Source organism: Xiphophorus maculatus, chromosome 3 (assembly GCF_002775205.1).
Source record: "Xiphophorus maculatus strain JP 163 A chromosome 3, X_maculatus-5.0-male, whole genome shotgun sequence".
NCBI lineage: Eukaryota > Metazoa > Chordata > Actinopteri > Cyprinodontiformes > Poeciliidae > Xiphophorus > Xiphophorus maculatus.
This window is the reverse complement of record NC_036445.1, coordinates 17,687,562-17,714,571: the sequence shown is the minus strand read 5'-3', so window position 1 is coordinate 17,714,571 and position 27,010 is coordinate 17,687,562. Positions and strand designations below refer to the sequence as shown.

The following is a 27,010-nucleotide window of genomic DNA, read 5'->3' as shown; positions in this document are numbered from 1 at the left end:
TTATTACAGCATCAGAGGGCTCAAAACAAATACAAGGTGAGATGCAAATTCTTGTGATACGTTTTTTTGTAGCTTGTGGATCAGTGTAACATATCTGAATGTCTATATTCTTCTGTATCGAGCTAAAACCTGCATGTCAAATTTGTGCATGATTTTGTAATCACTGAATGTTTATTTTGAACATTAGTGTCCTTCGTAGTGTCCTTGAATTGTACCCCTTCTCTGCAGAGTTATTTGCACTGCCTTTAAAATATTTTATCACTTTAGCATCAAAAACTTCAGTGTATTTTATTTTGATTTTTGGGACATCCAAAGCCGTTGAGAGGTCCACGGTAACCCAAATCCACAAAGATCTACAACTTAAGCCCCAGAATATGTTTATAGATCAACAATTTATTTCACACTTTTAAAATGTTGTCTTTCAAGGAGCCGCAGCAAGAATAAGTCTGTTGTTGAAAGAAATTCATAAGTTGTTTGTAGAACCACAATTCAGACACAGGTCTGTTACAAACATGTTGTTCAGATGGTGCAGTCATCGTGCTGTGGGGGTGCTTCACTTCAGCTGGGATAATGGAGGTGGTCAACGGTGATGGGAATATGGATAGAACTAAATGCAGAACAATCCAGGAAGAAAACTCGTTTAAGGGGCTGCAAAAGATTTGAGACTGCTGCAGATATTCACCTGCCAGCAGCATATCCAGATCCAAATGGGAATTCATTAGGAAGACTGGATGCTCTCCACTTTAATTATCCGCTATATCAATGTTGGCAAGTTTCAATAAGCATGCTGAGGTTTATGGTTGTAACATGACAAATGTGGTTTAGATAAAGGTGTACAAATCACTTTGAAAGTCACTGTTAGTCATCTACTTGCTGAGCCCCAAATGAGTGCAGTCACATGGGAGCTCAGACTGGAGCTCCAGTGTGAGATAGTTAACAGACTGTTTAAATCAATCACATTTTCCAGCCAAAACACAAAAACAATGTTGTGCTTTAAATTCGTGTCAAATTTAAACTTATGAAGAATAATAATGTCCTGTGGCAAAAAAACAAAAAAGTCTATACATGATTCTAAATCCCCAGATGGATTCAGAAGAAGGAAACTCGTATTCAAGCATTTTTGGTTGTACTTCTTATAGAAACAAATATTCATACAAAATGTTCTTCTCTGTTCCAGGAACAAAACCTCGCAGCAGTGTTGTCTCACTGAGGACCACTTCTCTTCCGCTCTTCATCTCCATCCTCTTACTGCTGATCACCTGACTCATCTGTCCTCAGTGTCTGCCTGCGCTCCATGGGTGCAGTCTCTGACATCTAAAGGAAGAATAAAACTGTGCTGACAACAAATGGCAAAGTGCAATCTCTGCCAGACTAAGCCAGCGACATTAATGACTGGTTAAAAATCCAGGCAGGACGATGGTTTCTCCGGACCACAGTGACTCAGGGAAATGACGCCGAAGTGCAGCAAAGCATTTCTTCCTGTTTTCTTGCTCTACCTGTTGCCTGTTGTGCAACTACTCAGACAAAATGTTCTCCATACGGGAGCCATCTTAAGACTCCTATCTCACTTCGAAGCCAGAAGAACAATGAAAGAATCAGGTCCTCCTGTGAAGTTTATTTTTATTTTTGTGTCTTGTTGGGTTTTTTTTTTTTACTTCTTCTGTTGTTTACTTCCTTTTGAGTGGAAGCCTCCAGTTTAAAAAGTGGCCAAATAAACATACTAGTGTAAGGACTGGCTCAGGTTGGAGGTTTTCTGTTTCTCCTCTAATTTTCTGGACATGGACTCAACCTCGCACATTAATGCCTCATTATAATCACAGCAAAAACAAATCTGCTCTACTTCCATCTCAAAGGAAAGGCATTTTAAATCTGGAAAGGGCAACTCTGGTAGAAAAGTGAGACTGGGCTCCTGCGCCCCCTGCTGGGATCAAACTGGTTTTTACTGGTTGAACTGGACTGGACATACAAGAGGAGACTGGATGCCGGACTTTGGTTTTTACGGGACATGGGAGTTGTTCCTATTTGGGCAACCAGCTCTACGTTAGGTTTACAACCTGCTTTCTGCTTCAGAACCGCCTGAGAAAACGACGGATTTATGGGTGAACGGATTGGAGTTAGAAAGATAAACGGTGTGCACATCTGAGCTTTATGATTTTATTTTTATCGTCACATGATTTTTGGTTTCATGTGGATAGTTTGTAAAATTACATAAAAATGTGTTGGGTCTATTTAAATCAGTTGTTTACTACAGTAACAATCAGTCTGTATAAGTTAATCGTAAAAATAACACAAACTTGATTTTTATGTAAAGAAAATAACAGATTTTCATACTTACAAATTACTTGTATATTATTTTATATGCTGTGCTAAACTGAATTTACCAAGTTATTAAGTTGATTATTGAATTTATATTCGCAGCTGAAAAGTTTGGCAAGAATGAATAAATAAACTTAGCCTCCCCAATATATTTTTACATTGAAATTGGTGAGAACAGAGCTCTTTATTTTTCCTTAGGAGCTAAGTATATAATTTAACGTTACATAATCATCTTGCTACATTATTGGATTGGCTTACTGTCAGAAAATGTAAAAAATTTTCATACATTGTTTTCTTGCTTTAAAAATATAATTGTTAGCACTTACTATTCTCTTTTTTTATGGTGAAATAATCTCATCATTTACATTTTTTAGGTCTTTCAAACAGTTGGGTGTCAAAATGTTATTAGCTTTTCCTTTTTTTGTCAGGCTTACTTCCCAAAAAAATGGTTCTCTTAAGATTTGGTTTCTCTTCTGTACAGTGTGAGTTTTACAGTCATGTAATGGTAGGATTTATGGATTTTTTTTTTTTTTTTATTGCGTTTCTGCTTTCACATTTTAGTGAAGGACGTAGCGTCTTCTGTGAAGAGCCAACTGCAATCTGAGCCGTTTTCTGTGGCAGGACAACAAATAAAATACGGTTGCATTCCAAAAAGCTCGGTCAGTTATTTATTTATTTTTATTACTTTGGGTCTAAAATGCATCGATTTATTGGACGCAGCTGCAGGTCTCGGTGACAGTTTGCACACAAACACACATGAGTTTATTTGCGGAACACACACATTAAATGTTATACACAGCAGCATGAAGATAAGGGGACTACAGGGACTTAAAATGACCTTGTGGTGTGGGAGGCCATTGTAATGTGAGTAACCCAGTGGAATATTGAGCTGCATTTTTATCTATGGGTGGCTAAAGACTGATAAGACCCGGATACCCAGTGGACTCCTGCTTTTAATAGACTCTAGAACATTATTCCCAATAAGACGACCTTAAAGTTATTTTTCTGACAACGCTGGACTGAAGTTCAATAATAACCCTCCAAAAGAAGATCTTTGTGTCTTAAATATAGAAGTGTATATCCAAATAAGCTGTAAGTGTATTTCCATTTATATAGGCTGTAATGTAGAACGTCTTGTGAAGCCACAGAGGCAATTTCCTGGATAATGGGGCTAATGCTCCTATTTCATGGTTTATGATCTCTTCTGATGACATGTTTGTCACTGTTGATGCGTGCCGTCGCAGAGCTGCTTTCGTTCTGACCTCCGCATATAAATGTCTAAAGCCCATGTTTTCATTCTTCTTCTATTGTGAACATGCAGGAATAGATGGGTCCTTTTAAAATTGCTGTATAACGACGGGGGACTTTTAAGGCAGCAGCAGTACTCCACTTTCCTTTATGTCCCTGTTCAACTTTGAGTGTGCTTCTTTTTGAGCTGAAGCATGCAGATCTTTTTACGCGAGTCATTTGATGCAGGATTTTGTTTTTGTCCTTCGCCACAGACAGGAATCGCGGGATCGGTTGTGTCACAAGTTTTGGATCTGCCATTTTTCTCTGGGTATGTAAAGTTTGCTATGCATAATATACCAGAGTTGGAAGTCTCAAGCATACGCTTCATAATTACACACACAGGCTGCCATATTAGATAAACTTAGAGTATCATAAAAATCCTGGGTCAAAGTTTCCTCTGAGGTTTTACTGGGATTACAGGAATCGTAAAGGTTTTTCTGCAATGACAAATTTAGGTTTTTGCTGTGCATCTGAGTAAAATAAAAACTTCTTCCACATTCCATCTATAGTTGTCCACAAACTACCTTGTAATTACTCTGTCTGGAGCCAAACCAGCAGATTATGTTTTGATACTTGGGCTGTTTTTTTTTCCTAGCTTTTTTGGTGTCAATTACATGCAAAAAACAACTATCAATAGAAATTGGCTGGTTTTCTTTGCAGTTATATTTCATTTCAGTGTTTATTTTCCAACTACATACAAAACTTCACAGTTGAAAACAATCTTTATTTAATCAGGTATATTTACTTGATTTATTCCTACATTTAAAATTCTAAGTGGCATGAAGAGCTTTAATTTTTATTTAAAAAACAGTATTTACCCAGAGGCTTAAGCTAACAGCTTATTAGAGTGGGACTGTTTTATCGTCTTGGATCAGCTCCAATCTCAAAAAAAGTCAGTGGTTCTTGCAAACATTATTATAAAAGCCTTCGAATTCAGTTTGATGATTTGCATACAGGTTTATGGCGGTTTACTTGATCTGCTTTATATTTGCATCAGTTTCTTTAGGAACACATGCAGCACAAATAAACCTATAACACATATTCAGACAGAGTAAACCCCTGATGGAAAGGTGGTTTCTCATCTTTTTAATTTTTCCACTTTGCAAAAGACAGCTTCTCTGACAGTTTATGAGGTTTTGCAAACCGTGTTTTACATGAAACATTAATCGTAATGGATCACTGATCAACAAAGTCTCAAATACGTCAACCCACTATTCATAAACGTTTATGCAGATGCATACAGCAAATGTGAGAGCAGTGAAAAAGTCCAGTTTGGATGACCTACTACAAAATCATTTGAGGTTAAATATTTTCCCATCTGCTTAGGAAATGGCATTAAACAATGTCCAGCTTTTTGAAACTAATGAAGTTCAGCAACTTGTGTTTGTTGTGGGTAATATGTACCAGTTTATTTGTCACAAAAATCTGTGTAGTACATCCAGGATTAAACAAAAGAATAAAGTGTTGTAAGCAAATAAATTATATAACTTTACAGTCATGGAGGAAGTTTAGTAGTTGAACCTTATGCTTCTGCCAGACTGATGTTCTAATTTTAGAGAACTTTCTAAAGTTACTATTCCCCCATTTCTTAACAAATACTGTAGTCTTTTCAAAGGTTTCAGCATGATGTGGTCAGAAAAATTACTTATGGGTGGAACCAGTTAGAGAAGATGTTAAAACTTAAGCTCCACCAGTCTCTCCAGTTCACCAGTCCGTGAGCGTCTTCAGTCGTCATCCCTGCTTTCATCTGCAGGTTTCCAAACGAAATCACATTTTGCATCAGGAAGTGGAGACGGATCACAGTTTAAAATGTCCCGTTCTTGGTGTTACTGCTCTGTAGTTCATCTCTCGGGACGTAGAGCTTATTTCTTAAGGTTGGAAATGTAGACACTGTCCGGAGGAAGAGATTTATTACTGCTAGAGTCTGCATGGAGCATTGAGATGTATAGACTTAGCTGTGAATTCCTTATTATCATGCAAATTTTCAATGCTAGGTTCAGAGATTACAAATCTCCGAAATCACAGAAATGTCACATCTTGTGCAATTTCTGAGTGTATGGTCTCAGTACTTTGTAATATCATGCAGAAGAGAGTAAAAGTGTGACAATGCAAATTCTGAGGCAAAACAAAAAAAAGTTCAGCTGTGATGTTTTTCAAATTTTCTCCATTTTTATTCTATTAGCTATAGAATGAAAGTATCATTATGACCATCAGCGCTGACTAATAATTACACCATGCTACTTCTTATACATAGTTACATGAATGGCTGACAACATCACTGTGCTGCAAATACGTTTTTTTCCCCTTTTGTTTATTTTGTTTCATTTTGTTCATATGAAAAATTCTGATCAAAGATTGCTGCAAACTTGAAAATGAATTCATGTCAGGAATGAAGCCACTGTAATTTTAAAAATTAGACTTACAGCTGCTTCCATTCACTGTCAATATGTTTTATGTAAACAAAGCAGGCCTTATTAAGTTCATCTGCATCAGCACAACAGCACTTTGAATTGGAGAACAAATTACTTCTGCCTCAACATCAACAGAATTTGAATTTTTGTCACAAGCAGTCATTTACCTCTGTGATGAGTTGCAGTCAGACTGGGCTCATCTTTGAGCACATTTAGCTAAAGAGGGTGCTAATCTTTTAGATTTCTAGCCTTCTGCTCTATAACCCCCTTTCTCCTGACATTCACCATTTCTCTGAGCAAATTTACAAATACATTTTTGCATCATGAACTCAATTTTGAGCTGGAGACTTTTCTATCACTACCTTCTTCTTGGGTGGATATTTGGGTCATCCATTGATGTTAGACTTTGGCTAATTTTGACCAACTAACTTGAGTTTATTTCAGCTGCAAATATTTGCTTTTAGTTTATAGATGGCTTGTCACACACCATATTTATCATATTCCATCTCTTTTGGATTTTATTTTTATTAGATGACCTCTTTTATAATAAACTTTTGCTATTTCTAAGTCAGAGTTGGCACCCCATTTTGTGCTCCAGTGGGTCTGTTCATGTTAAAATCTTTTGGCATCTTCAAACCTACCAGACTTCAAACTCTCATGCAGCCTATAGGTATCCCTAAGTAACTCATTAAAGCTTGTAAGGCAGGTCGGGGGAAAAATGGTTGAGAAAATGACAGGGGATGTGAAAATTAAACTAATTCATGTCTACAAAGTGAAGGAAGGGCTGCTAAAAATAGATATCACGGTGCTTCTGACTAACTTTTCCCACTGCCTGACATGTCTTCATGAGAAAAGGTTTGAAAGAGGAATGTGGAGGTCAGAGTGAAACTCTAAACTTTTTAGTAAAATCTATGCAGAAGAAACCATGAAAATATTTAGAAGACATGAATATATTGTTGCATCGGAAACCATACTTTTTAAAAATGTGCTAACCACTGCTTAGCTCTCATAAAAAGACTCCAAACCTGAAGTGAAATGCATAGACGGGGGTATAAAAACGCATCTATAAATAACAGAAAGGTTTTTGGGAGTTGTTTTCTCATACCTGAGTACATAAAGCTAAAATGGCAGCAGTCATAAAATCAAAATTTTTGAGCATATGCTCTCTGGTTCAAAATTTTACTAAACACTATGTGTGATGGAAGCCTAACACTCTGAGCACAGCATTGTGACTGTGAAATATGGTGGTGGTAGCATCATGTTTTGGAGATATTTTTCTCTCAGCAGGGACAGAGAATGGATGATGCTAAACAGGACAATTCTGAAAGAGAGACTGTGAAAGACAAGAGGCTGAAGCCGAACAGCCAAAGGTGCAATGGAATAATTTAGACCAAAAACTCGTGTTAGAATGACCTAGTCAACGCCCAGGTCTATATTGAATCTGTGAAAATGCAAAAAAGAACAAATGAAACATACACAAAAATATTTGGACCTGTAGTTCCTGTAAAAGTTTGCTCTAAAATGGGACAAGATGTGAATAAAGTTCAAGGGGTATGACAACTTTTACAACGTCAACTTGTTATATCAGTTTACAGATATAAAAACACAGAACAAAGTTGCAGGGATGTGATTATTAAATCGTTATGCTGAAGGCACCAGCTAATTAAAAACACTATTGAAACCAATTATTTCGCTTTTGTAATCAAAGATTCAAAATGTCAGCAGGAAAGCATTAAATTTAGATTTGTGTAGTCTATTCACAGAGGAATCTGACACTTATATCCATTAAACGGATTACATCATGCCCAGTGAGACAGAAAATTGTTGTTGAAGTATAATAAAGGGAACTTGACCTTAATCACACTGGGTTTGACCCCTGTCCTCATTTGTAAGATCAGACTGACACTCATCTTGAGAAAAGCACACAATTACCAGGGAGCCCTGATTGTTATTGTAACAATTATCTCACTTTTCTCTCTGTGTTTAGGCCACTTTCAGCTTGAATATAAGCCGTGGAGATTTTTGCTATGGATCAAAAGGTAAATTCCCCAGGGCAGCATTATAAAGAAGGGATGCAAAAGCAACAGATAAAAAAAATGTACCTCATCTGTTTTCTGTTATTTTTATGATGACCAAGGGAGAATTGGAGCCCCCCTGTTTGATGCTCAAAATTAAGAGACTGTAGGTTAGATGCTTTGCGCAGAACTGCACTGCATTTTTATTTTGCCCCAGAATCTCATTTTGCTTCCTGTATTTTGAATGGCTTGGTGGCAGGAGAAAGAGGGGCATTCCCTGGGTGCCATAAATGCACAAACTGTTGCTGCCTAGACTTCACAGAATGTCAAGTTGCAATATCTTTAGTATTTCTGTTCTGCTGTGCAAATAAATGGAGAGATAGGTGTTTACAAATTAATGTTTTGTTTAAAAAATCAGATTTTCAAAACTTAAAATTTTAATAAACTTGTAGAAAGCTGCAGATGATTTTTTATGATATATTTTTTTTTACTGTAGTAAACAAATTATCACAAATAAGAAACTATTTGGAAGTTTTTATTGCACAAAGGTTTTAAACAACTTCCAGTTTCTTAATATAGCTTTTTTTTTTAGCAATCTTTTAACTGATGTGAAGCAGGAGTGTTTTGCTTAAAATACATTTATAAGAAATTATTTTTATATTTGTATATTGGTAGTGTGTGTTACTGTTTTACCATTGCAGAACTTGGATAGCTTGCTATAGTTAATGGAATCGTGAATCCTGCTTTATAGCAGAAGGTCATGCAGGAGAATATCTGTCAATTAGGTTATGACCTTAAATGCCAGCACACAGATATATAGCAGGAAAATGATCCCAAAGCACATCATCTGGTTTCCACCTGAAGGGTTAAAAAAAGAAAAAAAAAAATCAAAAAACAAAATTAAGGTTAAGGAATGGGTCTTGTCAAACTCTGCACTTAAATGAGGTTGCGATGCTGCAGCATGACTTTATAGGAGCTCTTTATGCTCAAAAGTTCTCAAATGTCGCAGAATTAAAACAATTCTGCAAAGAAAATTGGTATAAAATGTTTCTACTGCAATATAAAAGGCTCATAGGCAATTTTTGCAAACACTTGACTGCTGTTGTTAGCAACTGCATCTACGAGGGGGCAAGAACTTTTTCACAGTACTAGGAAAATGTCTCTAGAGAATAATCAGCTTAGAAAATTAAAGTAGAGATGACTGAAATATTTCAGTTACATTCAGTTAATGCGATTTTTTACAATCATTTCTTAACGTGGGGTCTAATTTACACACTAAATGTACTGAAATTATAAGTTGTATAATTGCTTCTGTTTGAGTTTTTCGGATTGATATCTTGACGTTGTTTCAAAGACAATCAAGTTTTTTCTTGTTCACATCCATTATTTTCTCAATATGTGCAGCGAGCTGCCTGGTCACAGTCATTTTTCTACTAATAGAAGAACAAGATAGGCCTATCATCTCCAGGTAAACAGATAGAAGTATTATTTTCTTTCCAGACATGGAATAATTTTAATGGTGTTCTAAATTGGTGTATAAATGAATGGAAGGTTTTACAGAGTGTTAAAAATCCAGTTTTAATCTAAAAAAAAAAAAAAAAAAATCAGGATTCAGCAGACAGTGGCAAGACTTTGTGGTGTAAGGCATCTTTGATCCTTCTGACACTCCACCCCATGTTTAAGTTATGCTTGTTGAGTGCAAATGTGCTCCAGCTGACTTGAGCAGAGCCGATATTTTTCTCATCAGGTTTGCAGCACGCAGGCTGAAGCTTCACAGACCCTGGCCCTTTGCACCGAAGTTCGTCTGCAGAATGAAAGGCATTTCTGAATGCATCCCGTAGGGGTGTGGGCGTGTGTGGGGGTGTGTGTGTGTGGATATGAGCAGGGGGTCCTGCGTTTGTGTACTGGCCCGAGAGCTGTGACAAACTCAGGATTATGAGCCGAGGCTTTTATTTGAACGCACCAAAACCTGGCACAAATGAGCCAAGTCAGTCACACTTCACATTGCAGAAAGCAAAGCTGCCTCTGTTCCTTACATCCCCTCCTCCCAATCCTTCCCCTTTTCTTTCTCTCTCTCTCACTTTTATCCACTTTTAATGTGCAAAACTTTGATAGTGAACATCCTATTTCCCGTGTTCTGGTCTGTTGGCTTTACATGCAGATGGGTTGCTAATTTGCATAGACTCAAAGGTCTCCCTTTTCTCCTGATGCTTTCTGACAACGCGGCGTCTTTTCATCCTCGGTGTTAAGCATCACTCCTGGGACATCGCCTGAATTGCTGTCTCATGGTGCTTCAAGTCTCGTTTTACACCGCAGAAGCTCCCGAGGAATTGGATTAAGGACACATTCCTTCAGAGAAAAGCTTCACAGTCAGCGGCATCTGATGGATAGTTCGCTCTGATATCAAAGCTCGTCGCATGTTTTTGGCACAAAGTCACGCCAAGTGCAATTTTAAGTCATGCTGTGTCCATATCACAGGAGCTGTTAGCTCTGTGGAGTCTTTTATAAAAGTCAGTCCCGCCTGGGAGGAATATAGAGAGAAAGTCTGAGGTTTACAGAGACTGCAGCAAGATTAGCTCTTTGTCCTCACAGCACCTTAAGTGGCTGCTTTTACCACACGTCCACCTGCCGACCTAAAGCCCATCTTCGGAGAACCAATTAGATCAAAAAATGATATTTTTATTCCATTGTGTTCCAGCTTTTCCTTCTAGACCATCAGAATTTTAGAAAAATATTTATTTGCTCTTCTTTTTTATACATATATAAAAAGGGGATATTAAACTGTTTTGAGTCTTTATAAGTACAAAAATAAAGAATCATGTTTTTTGTTTTGTTTTTGTTGTTCCCTTTACTGTGGATAGAGGTACTTATCTGTACTGTACAATATCTGTACTTTTTCTTTTTCAAAAGACTTTCATGGAGACCCATGAAAGTCTTTCTTTCACAAAGGTCATATTCCATATGACCTTTGTGAAAGAATAGCTAAAATAATATCGTTAGAAGTCACGTAAAGAAGGTATTTTCAGCCCTGATCCTTAAGGCCCACTGTCCTGCTTGTTTTTGGTGTTTTCCTTCTGTGACCCACCTGACATTTTTTTAAGCGTCCTGTCAGACAGTGTGGTACTCAGAACTGCTGTCTGAGTGTCAAGGTGAGGCCCAGCAGGTTTACTTTCACAAGCAGAGCATCATGGCATAAGCCATGATGCTTCACTTGATATATTGAAACTATTAGAAATTGCTTTGGGTTTATTTCAAATGTACTGGACACAGAGAGAAATAAGAAAGGAGAAAAGAAAGGGAGAAAAGAGGGGAAAATTGTTAGAGGGGAAGAAGGAGATGGGAAGAAGCATAAAGAAAACATAAGTCAACACCCAGGACGACTGCCTCTAGATCTGCAGAAAGAGTAAAAAAAAAAAAAAAAGTAAACAGGAAACAACCACCTGACCTAAATAAATGGATAATAGTTCGGTTTCTGTACCACTTGATAAGGAGGTAATGCAATCATTTGATTCAGGTGTGCTGGAGTAAAGACACATCTAAGTATGAATGAACAGAGTTGAGAATCACTAATGTAGAGGTGCAGAGATGTGGAAAAATGTGCTCTGGTCAAATTTGAACTTTTTAACCTACTTCCAAAACAATATGGGTGGCTGACATAACATGGTGACGGCAGAATCATGCTGTGGGAGTTCTTTAATGCATCAGGACAGGGACGCTGCTCAGAGCTGATGGGAAAACCAATATTAACCACTGTTCCTGTGTTTCAGGAATTTTGTAGCCAATGGACAAAGCCTACAGAAAACTTGTAGTTGTCACATGTGAACAGATTACTAAAAAGCGTTAGCTGTCATCTCAAGTTTACTTGTTGATGTCACTTATCCGAGTGGGGGATGTTTCTTATTTGAAAATAGCAGTTTGCTACTAACTGCTTCCAGTGATTTTCCACAGACAAATGTTCATCAAAAATGCACCTGTATGTGATGGAATCTTTGCCTGAATCTTGAATCACCCAGTTGCCTTTTAAAGGCAAAGATGTCACTATCCAGCGCAACAACTGAAGTTTCTGTTGGGTCCATATTGAGATGTAGATAATAGTTGTTCCATCATTGCTTAATGCTTGTTAAAATGTTAAACAGAAACATTTGTGGCCTTTGATGGGTTGTTAATGATTTGCACAGCTGAATATCTCAAGCAAGAAGACTGTACTGCTGCTTTATCTGACACAGATACATCACTGACTAAACATAAGATATAATCTGCAGCTTATTGTCACGAAAAATATTTTTTTGCAATGACTTAATTTTATGTGAAATCTCATGTTATCAAAATTAATTTTGTAATTTTGTATCCAAGGTCCTGCATGAAGGTGCTTAGTGCATTAATACCCTTTCTTTACTGATTTGTGTAACATGAGATTTTGCTTAAAAACTCAAATTCTCCCATCATTAGTTTGCTGTACTTAAGATTAGACCTGAAATACTTTAAATAAGTTGTGCCAATCTGATCTTCTACACATCATGAAATCAACTTAATGTTCTTTTGAATATTTTTTTTGGATTATTCAAAACATTTTTGCACATGATTACATTCAAATTTATGCTTTTTATGGACTTTTCGATTTGACAACGTAGCGCTGGTTCTCTCTGATATTTACCCTACAAAACATCTCTGCATTACTCTGCTGCACAATGTCATTACATGCAAATTGGTCGAACCGGTTCTCATTATCGCTTAAGCACACTCCCTATTCGCTTGTTTATGTCCTACTCCAGTGATTTGTTCTCAGGTGAATTTTGATTTTCTCTAATGAAGGAGGATGTCTGATGACAAACTGGTGACGGACGGGAAATGACCACAGTCGACTGCTGGGAGGAAGAGAAGAGAGGCTGCAGAGTGGAAGGTCGTGCAAGCACAACAGAGAAAGAGCATATTTCAGATTAATCAATTCTGACAAAAACTAAACAAATATGTTGTTCTCCTTGTATGTTATTCTAGTACTCAGTCATGCAAACTGCATCTGATTTTAAGTAAAAGAATAAGCACAGTTTTCTGATAGTAATGACCAGATGAATTTTCAGTTTCCATAATTATCAAACATCACTTCACTTGTTTGAGCTTTCACAGGTAAAGCAATCCATTCAGGTATCAGAACCCACCAGGCATGCTCTCATATTCCAGAAATGTCTTTCTGTGGAAATTTTATGCCATCTGCTAAATCAGCCAATTACGTGCCAGGTGGCAGTAATGAAGCAGAAATCACCTCTTTATTTAAATGGAGCTGGGCCACACTGCAGAGTCCACTGTTTTAGAGTCTCATGCAGCAGCAACAAGCTCACAAAAGAGGTCAGAAAAGTGTAATAATGGAAAAGGGGAAGAAGTGAACAGCCCCTAATGGAAACGTGGTCCTAAAACTAGAGAGGCTAATTAAAGAATACAAGCTAATGGAAACATGTTCAAATGAATCTTTTCAATGAAGGAAGTCTTCCATATTGTAAAATAGCTGACATCATCTTTTATGTAGAAATCATGATCTAAAACATACAGAATTATGGAGTGAAAGGAAAAGAAGTCAACATCATGGAGACTATGAGTATTTTCACACCTGATAGTCTGGCAGACTCTGTTCAATTGGGGGCCAAGATTGCAACATTCGTCACATTTTCAGAACTGTAGTTCGCATTCACAATACACTGTGTCAAACGACACAGGCTAACTGAAAAACCTGTTCCCCTACTGCAGGGGAACAGGTTTGGTGCAGCACCTGTGGTGGCACTGCACCAAAAACTGCTGAAGGAATCGACACAAAAACCTCTGAAGAAGACATAAAGCGCAAGTACTTGTTCTGTAAATGTAAACAAAAATGGAGCAAGCATTATTACATAGTCACCCACTCACCACTTCTGTCAGAGTTTTGATTCTCTGTGGAGCCGGTGTGGATGGCGGTGGAGGCTTTGGTAGGACTCCACAACATGTTGCGGACTGCTCTTGGGTCAAGTGCCAAGAATAGCATCTAGCAGCATCATACCAAAGAAGCTTGTCCTTCACATCTCCTGAATTTCCACTTGTCTTTAGCATGTCACGTATTTTGATGTATTGATGGCGAAGTCTTTTTACCGAGGTAAAAAGACTTCTGTGCAACTGTACAATTGACACTGTGCAACTGTACGAGGGAATCCCAATGCCTCCATTTTCACACTAATTAGTTTAAAAACCTTGTTGTTTTTGTGAGTGGTTACAAGTAGCTGCGATATATTTTCTTCTGACCATATTTGTATGAGGGGCCTTTACCTTCTCTTTCCTCCACGTCAGACCACGAGCCATTTTTTTTTTCGCTAATGGTGGAAACACGCATTTATTATGTTTGCATTGACCCAGAATACCCTGCTCTGTAGTCCATTTCCTGCTTTTGGAACAGTCTCTAGTCAGGTTGCATTCAGAAATGTTTTCAACTGTGCAAGAGTTCAATTCAACCGGATCGAGACTTAGGTTATTAGACGGATCAGAGTTCACATTTTTAGTCTGTTTTGAAATTCAAATTTGTATTCTCACCTCTCAAACGAATCTGACTTACAGTCTTGAGTCTGATTCAAGACTAATTCTAGGCTGGTGTGAATGCACCCTAACGGACACGGTCGAGGTCAGAGGTCAGAGTTAAAGCTGTGGAGAGATTTCAAGCAGGGTTAGGTGATACAACCAGATACCAAACTCTGAACATCTCACAGAGAACTATTAAGTCCAGTGAAAATGGAAGGGGTTAAGTACAAATTGCAAATGTCATTCATAATGCCAGAGGAGGTGCACAGATCCACAGCTCAGGTAAGAAAATATATTGACAAAACGATTGTATGTGGCCTTGTCCAGTTTATCATCCTGTTTCATTCCCACATAGAGTGGAAGCAGCATCATGCTGGGGGTAAGATTTTTTCTTAGAATAACATATAATAGACTTTATTAGTCCCCAAGGTGGAAATGGCATGTTTGCTGACAAGCTACTACTTAAGTATTAGTAAATACAAATATAGCCAAAAGCAACATCAAATTTATAAAAAATATCTACACACATAAGGGTGAAATTTTAAGTAATTTAAATATGACTAAATATGAAGTATAAAAAATAAGAATACAAATAGAAATATATTAATCTATAAATGAGTCCAGGTTTTTTCTTAATCTAGAGGTAATAAACTATTTTTCTATATTTGCATAGCATTTTCACAATATCAGTAGTATCTATTTATATAGATACTCCACAGCTTTAACTCTGACCTCTGACCTCGACTTTATATTGTACACTCCATCAAATAAAATTTAACACACTTTATGAACAAGTTCAGTGGTTTCTTACTTGGAATGTTTTAAAAAAGCTAAAGTGGGCACAAAAAATTTGCTCTTTGTGAAGGTTGCTGAATTGTGATTTAGACCAAGGCATTTATGTGTTCAATTGAAATGACCTAGTCAAAGTAGAGACCAAAATCCAGTCGAGAACCATTGATGCTCACAGAGGTTTTCCATCCTACCTGAATGAACTTGAGCTATTTTAAGAAGAATGGGTAAAAACAGTAACTAGATGTGCCAGCTGGTAGAGGCACAACCAATTTAATTCCAGTAAATGTACTCACATTGTTAATTTCTACACTGTAACCAAGTTTGGTTGTAACAAACACACTGGAAGTCTAATACTACATCATTTTTCAGCCACACGAATCATTTCAGGCAATGTCCCGGCGTGTTTGTCGCACCACCACAAGCCACCCCATGACATTTGTGCTGTGATTATGAAGCCCCTGTTTATTGCCTCTTATATTACTGTTATTATTAATAAATCAAGCAGGTCCGTGAAGCCAGGACAGAAAGTCAGAAGGGTTATAGGGGGAAAGAGAGAGAAGGACCGACCTAAAAGTGGTAATTGCCGGTGTAACAGTGTGTGCAGCCCCGCGGTGGCCTCGTAAGCGACCCGCTTTATTAGATCGGCCGGTATCGATCGTCGCTGCGCCGCGTTGACTAATCTCCAGGCGGAGCAGAGAGAGAGAGTGGATCGATGAGCCTGGATTCAATCATGTCTGGAAACAGAGAAGGTAATTTATTGTAATCACGGCTGGCTAAATTGGAAAACGTGAGAACAACGCGCCCGTGAGGTCCGCCTGAAGAACTACAACATGTGAGGAGGGAGTGGGGGCATCCCGGAGGGACGCTCGGTTAAACACGCAGCAGCTGGCCCGTCTCTGGATATAAAACATAGATTATTATGAGCCTGCTGGGTGACCTTCAGCTCTGTGTCCATGCTGCTGCACACACAGTGTCTTAAAACCTGATTTTCCTCACCTTTTCACATTATTCACAAATGCACTCCGATAACAGCTGTCTGTCTGAGCAGATTATTTGATTTAGAAACAAGACAAATGGATCAATGAATAAAACACCCTGCTGGGGTGCTCTGGATATCCTGCAGATCTGTGTGAAATATGACAAAGGCCAAAAAGACACATGAACTGATGTTTTATTCAGCAGCTTCAAAAACACATTAATGTATTACACACTTTCTGTTCAGTCACATAAACATTGTGTGGAGTTTTCTAATAGTCATAAAATCCAAAATGCTGTATATGAGAATATTGTGAATGTTAATCAGACATCTGAATAATTACAGTAATAAAACAACTAAGAACAGGGACGATTTCAGGCACGGGAGTTTCGTTCCTCTTCTTCATTCTCCAGGAGGTAGGCTGGCTTGTAGCGCGTCACCCCCCTCTCGTCCACCACCTGGAGGGCTTTGTTTCGGTAGGAGTTGTCCATACTGCCGAGTGATGTATACCTGCAGATGGACAAAAACAAGTTATGGGGGAAGAAAAAAAATAACTCGGAAATGTTGCTCAAACCTGAAAAACCAAGAAGAAATAAGAGATATCTCTACCCTTTATCATACAGGATACAGTAGGGCACGTGTAACGTCCTCAAGAATGACCAGATGTCATGATATGTCCAGTCCTGTAGAGTGAAGGAGACATTTGATTAAACATCCAACTTGATTATGCTGCTTTAGTCTATGGGAAACCATCTTCTAAATTGGTTTTAATTATTTCAGTAATACTTGGGATCGGAAATTCATTTTGGCAATGGAAACATTTTTCATACTCTTATTTTCTTGTTCCACACTTAACCAGACCTGGAAAATCTGGTTTCAGACTTTTCTAGAATGTCTAGAAAACATACGGAGAAAACTTCAAACTCATATTCTAAGCTCACACAGGACACAAAAATTATATATGTTGATTGTGTTAATTTTAATGTTTTTCAGCTGCACAGTTGGTAGCACTGTTGCCTTGCAGCAAGAAGGTCCTGGGTATGATTTCCGGCCCGGGGTTTTTCTGCATGGAGTTTGCTTGTTCTCCTTGTGCACGCGTGGGTTCTCTCCGGGTACTCCGGCTTCCTCCCACAGTCCAAAAACATGACTGTTAGGTTGATTGGTCTCTCTAAATTCTCCTAGGTGTGTGTGTGTGTGTGTGTGTGTGCATGGTTGTTTGTCCTGTCTGTCTCTGTGTTGCAATGCGACAGACTGGCGACGTGTCCAGGGTGAACTCCGCCTCTCGCCTAGAACGTTAGCTGGAGATAGGCACCAGCACCCCTCCCGGCCCAACTAGGGACAAGGGTGTTAGAAGATGGATGGATGGTGTTCATTTTTCATTCACAGAACAAAATCAAGACTTATCTACAAGGCTAAATGCTTAAAAAGATTATAGTAACATTCCATGTAGGAATATTGTCTTTAAGCTGTCAACTTTCTCAGGAACAAGGCAGCTCATAGTACACTGCATCCTACAGTTTGTTCTCTAAATCTTCACAAATATGATTACTTATTAATCAAACTGCTTAGGGTGCTGTATTAGATAAAATGTTAATAATTATACTAAGTTTGATTAATTGGATCTAAATATAACTTTATTACGAATTCATTTGTTCATACGCTATGCTCTTTTTATATCAGCATGCAAAAAAAGAAAAGACACTAATAAAAATCAGTCTGTATGGCAAAATGTTGCAGATTTACTTAACATACTCATGCTGGTTAACTATTCATATTTTATTCTGTGTTAGTGCAACACTGGAAACAAAAAAAATTTTCCATGTATTAAAAAAGAGGATCAATTTAATGCTAGCTTTGGACAAAACGTTTGGCTCCTGCTTCCTCTTTTAATTTTGCCCGGGATCTTCGAGCGGCGTTCTCCGTGAGCGTCCTGCAACCGCGTGCTGCTAAAACGAAACAACAACAAAACGTGTTGACGTCACAGATCACAGAGTTTAATCTCATACAAAGCAATCGACAACAAAGCTGCAGAGGAACAGAGATATGCATTATATCACAAAATAAGACACACAAGGGAAGACAAACGAACACAGAGACAGACAAAGGCGCCCACGTGGAGAAAAGATGAAAAAACTCAGAACTCTCGGGTACGGACCTGAAATTATAAACTAAAAGGGTGTTTCCCTATTTAATATATGCAAAGAAGGCGTTCTGCTCTTCGACCAATTAGAACTCCCTCAGGCCCCCAAAGAAAGTTGGGACTTCCTGATTTATAGCAAAGGTGTCTGTTTTTTATCTAAGCAAAGGGCGGACTACCCCGTGGTCATCTCTGCCTGATACGGAAGATCCCTGGCGCCAAGAAGTCTCTTCTGCTCTATCGGAATTGTAAATTTTATTGCTGTGTCTGTCAAAAGGGGGAGGAAAAAAGGGCCCTGCTCTGTCTGCTTACCGCATCTCAGACGAGACCTGTTCCAAATAAGAGTATTGTATATAACTATTACACATGTCGTATATTAGCTGTATTAAACGCCAACAAATAATCATTTTCCTTTACACATGCCAAAATCCACACCTGCATATTATCTATAAATTCCAGGATCCATGAAACAACATAATGTTTTCAGATTATTTAAAGTCTTCTAGAATATCTTAGATCAACTTTATTTTGAAATATGTGAAATCTATTGTCAAACTTAGAATTATCTTTTATTAAATGCAGATTCTTTAAATAACAGCTTGTGATATATGATATATTTATTCTTTGTAAAAGCTCTCCCCAAAATAGCTAATGCATCTTTGGGCACCTAAAGAGCATCCAGTTTAAGAACTACCAGTCCAGTTAAAAACTCTGGTCTAACAGAGTCTACGGGCCAAAAAAAGAGATGAGGCTGCCTTTTTTACAGCTCAATTAAGATTCATTTGTTTGTGAATTTCATTCAATGGCTCAAAGCTATACAATTTTGTTGATAAAGGACATCTTTTAAAGACAATATCTGTAAAAAAAACCAACTTTTTTTTCCAGAAAAGTTGATTTTTCTAGAAAACAGAATAAAAACTCAGATTTTGATACTTAATTCTAGACACTTATTCTGACTTGGAAAGTGAAATCTAATTTCATGCTTTCCAAACGTAGGACCTGTGGTAACGAGCACTGGGAATTGCAAACCTTAACAAGATACACTTCTGCATTAATATTGTAGGACTCAACATTTAAACACTATTGGAACATATTTGTATAAAGAAACATAATAGTTTCTATCAAACTATTTAATTTGTCTTTAAATATTTAGGTTATTCCTGTAAACACAGAAGAAAAGCTACAACTACTCTGCATGAGCTGGAACAAAACTGAAAACTTGGATGCTAAATAATGGTCCACCACTAAGTGCCTTTTTTATGACTGAAGTAATAAAACTAACCTCCTTGAGGGAAGAGAATTCTTTCTTTGTTTCTTTCTTTTGCTCATGGAAAACAAAATAATTACTTTTAAAAACACAAGGACACTTTTGTGCAACAGGCTGTGTTATGATTGTACAAAAAAATAAGTAAATAAAAATACAAATGTACAATGAATAGAAATTAAACAGCTGGAATTGACATGAACATGGCTTACCAGTAGCGGGTTGACTCTCATGTATTCCGGCCAGCCAGGATCAGTGGGGCACATCGGTGTGAGGGTGTGGGAATAGGGGTCACTTCTCCTGGTTCCCATCAGGACGGCTTTCAGCTCCGGCCTTTTGTCATGCAGCTCGTTAAGAGCCTGCCGGATACTTCCCTCCACCGAGATCAACTCTAGGTCATATCTGTAAAAGACTGATATAAATATTTGGACCAGAAGCATTGCTTGTCCAAATACACTGTGCCTTCACATTCTGTCACATTACTACCAAAATCTTTAATGTATTTTATTAGGGATTTTCAGTAGAGCATTATGAAGTGGAGGGACTCCAATATGTGCTTTAAATCCTTTTAGGTTCTGGCTGTAAGTTTGGTGTTCAGTGTTAAGGTGAATTTTCAGCCCATCCACCACTCTTTTGTATTCATACTTAAATTAAACTGCACTCTGATTGACTCCGGTTACTAATTAGGAGACTGTATTTTGTTCATGTGTATTAGAGTAAAAGGGGATGAATATGAAAACCAAATCCAAACAACATAAAATAAAAGTTGCCATTTTAACGTCACAACACGTGAAAAAGTTCAGCGGACATGAATTGTGCAGCAAAGCACTTTAAAATCTGCAAAAGGGTAAAAATTGAAATTGCCCCAGAGAGAATGGACTAATCTGCCGACTCACTTTTTTGTTGTGCCTTGGAGGAATCGCTCCATCTCTGGGAATGGGGAAACGTTACGGATGTACAGAGCTTTAACCTTGTCTTTCCCGTCTGGATACCGCCTGAGAGTGGAAGGAAGAGAGAAATCGGACATTAAAGATAAACATCAGGACGACAACGAAAGATTAGATAAGACAATCTGTCAAATACAGTCAAGAATGTAAAGAAAAATAACCCCGTAAAAAGATTTTCTGTCTCGAAGCTTATCTGAGTCTTTTTAGATCAGTGGTGCTACTATGTTGTTCATTTTAATTCTCCCCTCTGTCTCTCTTCTCTCAGGTGATGTGTATTTTAAAAAAAACCTCCTCCTTTTGCTCCTTTCCTTTTCAGTTACCGTTTCAGTGTAGAGTAGTATAGATGGAGCAGAGCCGTGCAGTCTTTGCCTCCATTGAAGCCAACGCAGACCTGCTCAGTTGCATACTGATCCAGTGCCGTCTCTATTGTTTTCAGTGCACACTTCACTTTCTCGCCCAACGCTGTGCCTGAGGAAAGAACTCCACGGTGAGATTATGGTTCATAATCAAAAGTAAATAGGCATAAGTCATTCGTAATTCCTAAAGTTAACTGCAGGTTGTTTAACTTACTTTATCACTTGGTTTCATAGAATATAATTTTTGTAATAATCCACTATTACATTCTTAATATTTTTTTCTTCATTTACTGGTCTCTAAACATCTAGCCTGTTGCTATGCAGATGTGCACAAATATGTTGCCTCTGGTAAAAATAAATCTGAAAAATCCAACCTTTAATTTGAGAACGTTTATTCAGTAGGGGAAAAAAACAATCACAGATCATTTCAAATAATTGTGGCACACTTATTGGTACAGCTAAAAATTTATATAAAATGAAATTAATGGAAGTATTTGTATTCATACTTATTATTACTTTATTTGCCATATTTACCATAATTTCTATTAACTTTTAAATTCTCCAGGTAGGTCTGGGCCAGAACTAAAGGTTACCATTTGGAAAGTAAATGTACTTAACATTAGATTTTTCCCCCACTTTTTCAATGAGATTTTGTTAGTACTATAAACTTTGTATGTATTTTAAGGTATTTTTCACCTGTGCACATCTGCACATTTAAAAAATGATAATAAGCATGAATCCATCCATCCATTTTCTGTACACCCTTGTCCCTAGTGGGGTCGGGAGGTGCTGGTGCCTATCTCCAGTGAATGTTTCAGGCGAGAGGCGGGGTTCACCCTGGACAGGTCGCCAGTCTGTCGCAGGGCTAAGCATGAATTATATATACTAATAATAGACATAAATGCAAAAAAGTAAAATAGTGATACAGGTGTTAAACATTTAAAGTGCTAAAGCTATTGTCCTTCTCTGGAGTTTAGCTTTGCAGGCCTCACCACTGTTGGCCAGTCTGTAGACCTCTGCAGGAGCAATAGTCACTGGGTCTTTGATTAAGGACACAACACTTCCTTTGGGCAGCTGGTCAACCAACTGAGCTCGAGCTTTGTCCACCTCCTCCTGGCTGTCCGAGTCCAGGACCAGTCTGACTTTGCAATAATTACTCAACCATTCAGGGTAAGAACCAAGAGCCACCCTTCGGCCCCAACTGGCCTGCAGTTTGGTGAGCACGGGCGCAATCTCTGTTTCATCTGCATCTACAAACACCTGAAATGGGCACATTTAGTCAGTTCAGTCGCAGGGAAACACCAGGGTTCCTTTTTTTGTAATTAACAGCTGTGAGGTGATGTTACCTCACGAGAGTGGAATGTGGTTCCTGAACTAGCAAAGAGGTGCTCCAGCCCTGTGAAGGCCAACTCCATGAAAGACGGGGTCCCTGGAAACACGTACACATTACGCACACTGACCTGTAAAAAGACGAGCAAAATGTTATAAGGAAAAATACTTGCGGCAATGGCTGCAACTAATTTAGAGTCAAAAGGTACATTTAAAACCAAATATACATATTTATAATTATGATTATTCTCAGTCCAATTTTAAAAGCAATTTCTGGAGAGTTATAATGCAAAATAACTTCTGCCTCTCCAGCAACAACCTGTTGTCTTACTTTCTTCTGTTAAAGATATTTCCTTAAAAGATATTTTAGTGCTGACAGAGCTGGCAGGTTGTCTCCCTGGAAACAGGATTATGCAAAAATCTCTGACTGCACACAGTTTAGATGCAGAGTTTATCATTTCAAATTCAAGACTTTTTCCAGACTTAAGTTTTTTAAAAATTCATTCACTTTTTTTAAGAACATTTTTTAACCAACCTATATCTTAGTGTCATCTATTTATGAAACATTTAAAGTTTGTACTTAAAATATATATTTTAGAAAATGGGTTATGGAAACATTAATATTATACTAAGGCTTTATTTCTATATGTAACCTAAATGCTTTTTAAATCAATGGCTTCAGTGCCTAACTAATGCAGCCAATTTTGGTGGAGCTTTATGTTTGATAGCACAAATCACTTCACTAACATACTCCAGGAGGATGTAGTGTAAAACAGAGGATGAATGTGGGGAAAGATACCCGAATACCCACTGTAAAGTACAGTGGAGGATGTGGAGTGCTGCATGCTACTCTTTCAACAATCCAAGGAACATTGTAAGAGTGCAGACCATGACGAACTCCACACTAGGTCTTTCAGGAGGAAAATGTTTTCAAAACATATGATCAGCACAGAAATTGTTCACAAGACACATCTGGGGTTGTGGTGATCTCAACCCTGGACCTACAAGACCAAATATCTGTGAGAGAAGAATAAGAAAAGAGAGCAGGAACGAGTCCCCAGGACTCTGGATAATCTATAAACGCTGAGCAAAGAGGGAAAGACAATGATCTCTCTCTACCTCTCTCTCTACATGCTCCAATTTCGTAAAATCTTACAGGAGAAGACCAAGTGATATTCTACTGATACTAATCATTTACAGCTGTGTTTTCTTCATTTGATTGTTATGATGTTATTTTTTTATTCTGAGCTCACTTACCACTGGGTAGCGCTGCCGTTTTCCAGTCTGAGGGTCGATCCCATAGTTAAGTTTAGCTGACCGAGGCACCATAGCTAGCTTCATGGCCGGGCTGTCTGTGGCCGTCACTCCAAAGTATTCTTCAACCAGCTGGGTGAGATCAGGATGGGGATACACCTCCTCCTGGAATGCTGCGGCAATGCTTTCAAAGGTGATATCATCATGAGTGGGGCCCACACCTCCTGATGTTATAAGGTGGGTGTACTGAGAGGAGAGGACGACAACCTCCTTAGCTATGACCTCATGTATATCCGGTATGACCGTTATGCGCTGCACTGACACTCCGAGTCTTCTGAGAACTCGAGTTAGGAAGGTGCTGTTGGTGTCCACTGTGTGACCCTGAAAGAGACGCATAAGTTAGTTCCCAACCCAACTTCAACAACAAATTCAAGGACTTTTCAAAAAAAAAAAAAAAAAGGAAGTCCCGTCTGATGAAATTCAAGGACCCACAGTAGGACTGTCTGGAGGGTCAGCCCTGACATTGACTGAATCAAAGACTTCATGTTTAAATCATTATTGTTTCAAGTCGTGGCAGGCTCGTCGTTTTAAGACAAAGCATCACTGGCTCATCAAACAAGTTTTACAAGGTTTTCTCAGAGTTATGACAAGCCAACAGTGCAGAGGTTGACAGAGTTTATGTTTAGAATATCAAGTACATCAAAGCCTATAGATTTATTCAGGGAAAACATCCAAAACATGTCAAAAATGTTACTCTCAATTGTGTAAACCCAACAAAAAAAACAAAACAAAAAAAAACTACCTTGAGTATCTCATCTCCTATGATAAGAATGGCGGCTGTAGGAGCGTCAGCGTTGACTGCAGAGGACGAACTGGCGCCCTGGCTGTTAGTGGACATGGTTGCTTTGCTGAGCTGTGCTGCCAGTCTCCTCACACGCACCACTGCTCTGTTCAGACCAGGTAGTGAAAAGCTAAGAAGGACAGAGCAAAAATACAGAAGAAGGTATGGGAATACCGACATTAAATAAAGCTAGAAAGCTTGTCGGGTCAACTAAAATTAATGAGGAAAAATATAAGATGTACAGTGCCATCCAAAGATATTCAGACCTCTTCAACATCTCAAAATGTTGTCACAAAATTTACGTTTATTTTACCGGGATTTTATGGGATGGAACAGCAATAGTAGTTGAAAGAAAATCATACATGAATTTTGTATTTCTGATACTATAATATACGACAAAGTGAGATATGGGTATTCAGACCGCTTTACTCTAATGCATCTAAATAAAATCTAGTGCAGAAAACTACTTTTAGAAGTCACCTTTTTAGTAAACAGACTCTACCTGTGTATTAATTTCCAGTGGTTCTGTGAAGGACTCAGAAATTTGTTGCAGAACATTACCGAACAAATAGCATCATGAAGACCAAGCAGCAAAAAGGAAAGGTCAGTGACAAAACAGTTGAGAAGCAGAAATGCATTATAAAACAATATCCCAAGCTTTGAAAATATAACAGAGTGCTGCTCAATTTATTATAAAGAGGCCTGTGGTAACTCTGGAGGAGCTGCAGAGGACTACAGCTCAGCTGTGATTATCCGTCCACTGGTATACATTCCACAAATTTGTCCTTCACGGAAGAGTAGCAAGAAAGCTGTAAGAAATTCCTGATGGGAGTTAAAATGTAAAAAGGGATTATGAATACTTTTGCAAGGCACTGCATGTCATCTCAATGTACACTTTACCAAGCTGTCCATAAGTACTAATACTTTATAATAATCACACGGTGACCCCATTGATGTAAGAAAATTATGCTTACATCAACATGGATCCACATGGAGCATCTAAAATTATTCCAATGAAGCTCAGGCCCTCTTGTTCTTCATAAATTGTCACCTGCTAAGGAGTATCTTGGTGGAAAGATTTTAATAGAGAATAGCAAAGAGAGAAAAAAACAAGAAAGAAACAAGCAAGACATATTGTGATTCAGGAAGGCATTTCAGATCTACAGTCAACAAATAGATTTTCACTTAATCAAATATTTATCTTCTGTCTGTGTCAAAGCAAAGTTCCTGAATCTTGTTGTAAAACATTATGTGTTATTTTTACTTTTTCATGTAAAACTGTTGTAAAGAAACTGATACAGCATGGATGTTTCACTGGATATTAGCCTGCATCTTTATCGCATATACTTCAGTTATTTTCGCAATGACTTAACCAACAATAATTTCATGATTTAGATCAACAATTAACAAACTTGTTCTTGCAGTATCTTTGAAATCAAGAATGCACTTGAACTAACGCATACAGTTTAGTTTAGCTATAAACTACCACAGTCTTAAAATCAACAGTTTCGTAGTTTAATCACAAATCTGAGTTACCTGAGATAAGCCTCACTGTTAGATGACTAATTCACCTCCTGTTAAGTAGAACAAACAGCAAGCAATAAGTACGCTAACATGCTGTTTTAACACATGTATTTAACTGCCTTTCAACAATGAACTCTACTTACATCCATTAGTTAATTCCAGAGACACGCTCGCTGCAGTTTTGTTAGGATTTAACAGTTACAACGCTGAAATTAACATTTAAAATCTAGGGAACTTACCCCTGAACATGACATGTCCTTCTTACGTACGTATCCTTACAGTTGTGACGACATGTCGTTCAAGTGAAAGCGACCAATCACAATCAGGAAAGCGTCAATTGACAAGCTATCATTATTATGGAGGCGTGCTTTAGCAGTTAGCAATTTCATGTACGCGGAAACCGTTGTTTTGCTTCAACTAATACATCCTATATATAGAATGCTATTAAACTCAATAAACATCTAAATTACCGGTATCCAGGCACGTCGAGCGCCTACTTTCTCCGTCATAACGGATACGAGAGAATGCTATAAAATGCTACAGATCCTAAATGCTGCACCCGCTTCTTCTCTTGAGTTCTAAATGAGTTCTTCACCATGTGCGCCCCCAGTGGCGAAAAAAGTCAGGACTGAACCATCTTGTCAAACCTTTCTCGCCCTAAAGTCTTAATATTTGGACCTGCAGTCGTAAACCTTAGTTTTATAAATAATAAAATGAAAATCATAAAATCATAAGTACACGATGGTGGTGCATACATTTTATCATATAAAAATATTTAAAAAGAGCAAGAAGTTCCAAAATAACTTCATAAAACCATAAGTACATTATTTGTTACATAAATCATTATACTGGGGCATTAATGAATATTAGAACAGTTAAAGGAAATTTACTAGTGTTACTATATGTTTTTTTTTGTCAGTAGCTAAACAGGCATCAATATCACATGAATAAAACATATTTTTTTATATAAAACAACTGATATAAAAACACATTGAAAATCAAGTGAAACGCATAAGCAAAATAA

At 37.9% G+C, this 27,010-nt stretch overlaps 2 protein-coding genes across 4 annotated transcripts in view; one reads left to right on the top strand and one right to left on the bottom strand.

The window, feature by feature from the left end:
* Positions 1-3,039, top strand: part of efna4 (ephrin A4) — a 45,430-nt gene extending 42,391 nt beyond the window's left edge. The window contains exons 4-5 of the mRNA XM_023331665.1: positions 10-36; positions 1,178-3,039. Of these exons, the coding sequence (XP_023187433.1) occupies positions 10-36; positions 1,178-1,263 (113 nt within the window). The 3' untranslated portion in view covers positions 1,264-3,039. The remainder of the gene's footprint in view (positions 1-9; positions 37-1,177) is intronic.
* Positions 3,040-16,511: 13,472 nt separating this feature from the next.
* On the bottom strand, positions 16,512-26,571 carry flad1 (flavin adenine dinucleotide synthetase 1). 3 transcript variants are annotated; one of them, XM_023331176.1, is made up of 12 exons: positions 26,130-26,571; positions 25,999-26,036; positions 25,437-25,527; positions 24,424-24,592; positions 23,625-24,002; positions 22,385-22,498; positions 22,031-22,298; positions 21,003-21,150; positions 20,632-20,730; positions 19,948-20,137; positions 16,944-17,017; positions 16,512-16,844 (listed from the first exon to the last, which is right to left on the bottom strand). In XM_023331176.1, the coding sequence occupies exons 3-12, from the start codon at positions 25,442-25,444 to the stop codon at positions 16,709-16,711; spliced, it is 1,584 nt and encodes a 527-aa protein (XP_023186944.1). In that variant the 5' UTR covers positions 25,445-25,527; positions 25,999-26,036; positions 26,130-26,571; the 3' UTR covers positions 16,512-16,708. The 3 variants fall into 3 exon arrangements, with proteins under 3 accessions (XP_023186944.1, XP_023186945.1, XP_023186946.1); XM_023331177.1 differs by having other exon boundaries at positions 26,226-26,571; XM_023331178.1 differs by lacking the exon at positions 25,999-26,036 and having other exon boundaries at positions 26,226-26,571.
* Between the last annotated feature and the right edge of the window lie 439 nt (positions 26,572-27,010).